General features: G+C 31.5%; 1 protein-coding gene across 1 annotated transcript; it reads left to right on the plus strand.

The window, feature by feature from the left end:
- The first annotated feature begins 702 nt into the window (after positions 1-702).
- Positions 703-3,575, plus strand: DNApol-alpha50 (DNA primase small subunit). The gene is made up of 7 exons (XM_018508953.1): positions 703-871; positions 962-1,112; positions 1,812-1,987; positions 2,476-2,674; positions 2,750-2,960; positions 3,045-3,438; positions 3,522-3,575. The coding sequence occupies exons 1-7, from the start codon at positions 775-777 to the stop codon at positions 3,545-3,547; spliced, it is 1,254 nt and encodes a 417-aa protein (XP_018364455.1). The 5' UTR covers positions 703-774; the 3' UTR covers positions 3,548-3,575.
- The last annotated feature ends 776 nt before the right edge of the window (positions 3,576-4,351 follow it).

Below are 4,351 nucleotides of genomic sequence, written 5' to 3' on the forward strand. Positions count from 1 at the left end.
TATATATCTTATATATATTATTTTCTTCAGATATATTTTATTTAGATTTGTCCTACCGTGTTTCTTTTCATGTATATTTTATTGTACTGTAATATGTATTTTATTTTATTATATATTAAATTTGGTTCCTTTTTCGAATTGATTTTAAATCTATTTTTCCCGCATCACATTTAATTACTCCTACAGCTTTGTATCTGGTATTATTACATAATTTAGCAAAACAAGAACGAACCATTTTTTATTTAGCAGTACTTCTGGATCACTTCAATTATTTATTCGGAGTTATTCGTACCGATTCTTACTTAAAATGCAGCTAGTTAGTTCTTGATTTGGCCAACTTCCGGACCTGATGGCTCTGAGATCTTGGATACACGGTCCTCTCTTTCTATCTTATGGAAAAGGTAGGAAAAGTGGGGGTAACCAGCAGTCCAGAGGTATATAGTCAAAGGTTACGCGGTTATGCGATACGCGGTAAATACACCTCATGGGTATCCAGCCTAATAGTTATCTCGTCGGTGGCTAAACTTAACCTAATCCGACTCTATGAATTTCGCGCCATTTTTCTGCTGTGAAATTGAACGTCATAATGGTCTTCACATGTAACTTGATCGTTGCGCGTTGAAACGAGTTTACATTTTTCTAACATTTTAGATATATGTATATGTAACGTTGTTGAAGTGATATATTCAATAGTTGAGAAATCTATAGTAGCAATTGGCATATTTTGAACTTACATGTTTATAACCTTATATTTGTATTGTTAATAACGTTAAAATGGGTGATGTTTCTGATTTGTTGGATTTATTACCAGTTTATTATTCGAGATTGTTTCCTTTTGCCGACTATCATAGATGGTTAAGTTATGGAAATGGTAAGATTTTTATTGTCCCTCTATATATTTAACATATATTTAATGTATGTATATCTAATAATATATTACATCTTTTATTTTTCTCTTTAGCGGTAACTTTTAGCAAGAGAGAATTCTCATTTACTCTCTCAAATGATATTTATATACGTTATCAATCTTTCAACGACCAAAAAGGATTGTCAGATGAAATTAAAAGAGTGCTACCACATAAAATAGATATAGGAGCAGTTTATAATGTCCAGTAAAGTATATGACAATTGACTGTACGAAATTTCCAGATTGTGTTATTCTTATTAATAAATTCTTTTGTAAAGCTAGGATTTTTTTTTAATGTCTATAATTTTGAAATTTTTAATTTTAATCATTACCGTTTTAAGTGTAATTTTAATAGGCCTTCTACAATAAGCCATTAGTCATAAATCAGAAGTCAGAAGTTAAAAAATGACAACTGTGATTGGTTAATTTTTGGTTTCTGACTTCTGATTTATGACTAATGGCTTATTGTAGAAGGCCCTTAAGTGATATTACCTCTATGATCTAACATAACTAATCACTGTATAATGGGCCTTCTACAATAAGCCGCAAGTCAGAAGTTCTAAGCAATCTTAAATCATAATTGGTGAAGTTGGCCAATAGCCAACTTGAACAACTTGGTTAAGACTGGTTAAGACTTCTGACGTTCTGACTTACGGCTTATTGTAGAAGGCCAATTAGACTTTAATTCTAAGCAAAATGTTAACAGCATACTAGTAATTTGCCAGTAAATTTTGAATAGAATAATGCATAAATTAAAAATAACTGCAACGACATTGAGCTTGCATTCTAACAGTAGAACTTACTGATATAATTTAATAATAGAGTGTCAATAAAAACCGAGTAAAATCCGCAGTTAATCTGTTATAAACATAATGAGTGAATAAAATTAAGCATTTAATTTTAGGCCGAAAAATCAAAGAAGAAGTCCTAATTTTCAGCCAGTAGAGAGAGAATTGGTATTTGATATAGATATGACAGATTATGACGAAGTAAGAACATGTTGCAAAGGGGCAGACATTTGTGGCAAGTGTTGGAAATTCATGTCACTTGCCTGTAAGATATTGGACAGTGCGCTAAGATGTAAGATATCTATACTTATTATGAAGTGCAGACTTTCGAAATGCATTTTGAAAGTCCAAAATATCATTTTTTTTTGGTTAAAGATGGCATAGTGTTCAAAAAATAATGGAAGACGCATATTTACCTACTTTGGAATGTTTAAAAAGCATTTTTTTCAGCGTCAATTTTTATACTGCAAAAAAATCTGGACATTTGATGTGTGTTATGTCCTTTAACTCAAGACAAACAGATTGCATTTGTTTAACATTATTAGAAATTGTTTAGCAATTTTGTTTAACATTTTACATTCTGCTGATTGGCAAATTGTTATTTTCTCGAAGGTGCGTGGTTTCCTTGTGGATTTCTTTCTTGTTTCTTGAAAATTATAAATTTTAGACAAAACGTATTTTTAAAGTCTACTCTTCATATATCTTTATACTATCACTATATGTCTTTAATGTCTTGAAATGATTATTTGCTTTTATATACATATATATATATATACACAGTGGATTTTGGATATAAACATCTTTTATGGGTATTCTCTGGCAGAAGAGGTATTCACTGTTGGGTATGTGACCCTGCAGCACGCTCTTTATCAGGGCAAGTACGAGCAGCAGTTGCCGAATATTTACAAATCATAGGCGGAGGTGAATTCATGAAAAAGAAAGTACATCTTACCGGCGATAAAATTCATCATTCTATTAAGTAGGTTTCATAGGGTTTGTAATAATAATTTAAATAGAAATCAAGAATGTATAAAGAGAACGTTATATATTACAGGCGTGCTCTCGATATAATCGATCCTGTTTTTGTCGAAATGTGCGTGAAAGAGCAGAATATGTTAGGCACGGAAGAAGGAATCGAAAAGTTTCTGCCAATACTACCTAATGACGAAGACAGACAAGAAATGAAGGTATTGTTCGATAAAGAAAGTACCAGCGAAGAAAGGTGGAATGCATTTTTACAATATGTTGCATCTAAACGAACGGGGGTATGATTATATTTCTAACAATTTCACTTTATATCATTGTATTTTAATTTAAAACATTGAAGTTATTTAATTGATTTTGTTCAGGGGGACCGAAAATGGTATTTATACCGACATTTAATCGAGGAGATAAAATTGCAGTACTCATATCCGAGATTAGACATAAATGTTAGTAAAGGCTTAAATCACTTGTTAAAATCTCCTTTTTGCATCCATCCAAAGACTGGTAAAATTTGTATACCATTCAATGCGAGTGCAGTAGATAAATTTCATCCTGACAAGGTCCCTACAATAATGACACTAATAGAAGAAATTAATGCGTATGACGTGAAGGATAAGGCTGAAGAAGAAACATATGAGTTAAATAAAAAACGAATTAAAGATTACAAGAAAACGAGCTTGAATAAGTCGCTGCATGTTTTCCAAGAATTTTTACGACATTTAGAAGCTGAGCGACGGGAACAACGATTAAAAGGAAAAAGTAAGTACATCATATTAAATAATTAGTTTTTATACAATTTTTGTACAATTAGTAATCGTAACTTCTAGCACGTTTGCTTTTAGTTTCAGCCGACAGTATGGAATTTTAAGAGATCTTATAATAATATAAGAAATTACCCCTTTTAAAAATTGCTACATTCAAAGTAATAATATTATTTATTAAGTATAATGTTCTTGTATTTTCATAGAAATAAGAAAACATTTTTTATAGCAAAAAATCCATCATCTCTCTGATTTATATATCATAGTCTGAGGATAAGTTGCTAAGTAATAAAGAAGGTGGAGAGGAAAGCAAAGAGAGATACGCTGTTCGAAATCTGGATCGTACAAAAATCATTTCGACTTTCGAATTTTTCCCACGAAATCGAAACGCTCGCTTTTAAAAGTTGTTTTGAATGCTTTGATGCGCGTTAACAAGATTTCTCTTCGATCGTAAGGCGTCTACTTATTCCATTTCTTAGATCAACGAGATGAAATTCCAGGCGTACAGATAAAAGTAACTCGTGTGAATATCACCGTGAAATTCTTTCCTGGCTGGTTCCTCGTTCTCGTTAAATAGGATACACCGATTATGTTAATTGATTAATATAAGTCAAGTTAATTACTTCAGCACACCCTATTCTCACGTAAGACGTATTCAATCGCACTGTTTTTAGTTGTGTCGAGAATGGGCCACGTATATTTTTATCGCGCGATTTAATACGGAACGTTAAAGAGCAGGATAGTGATAGTCCATATGATTCTATTTTTTATACAAATCAAGTCCAATAATTTCTTATATATAAAAACATTAGACTCGTCATAGATTGACCATTTTGTGAAATATTTCATATCGGAAATATTTTGATACAACACAAACTATAGAAATCAAAGCCTTAAACGGCCTAGCTGGA

Source organism: Trachymyrmex cornetzi, unplaced genomic scaffold, assembly GCF_001594075.2.
Source record: "Trachymyrmex cornetzi isolate Tcor2-1 unplaced genomic scaffold, Tcor1.1 scaffold277, whole genome shotgun sequence".
Taxonomy (NCBI): Eukaryota; Metazoa; Arthropoda; class Insecta; order Hymenoptera; family Formicidae; genus Trachymyrmex; species Trachymyrmex cornetzi.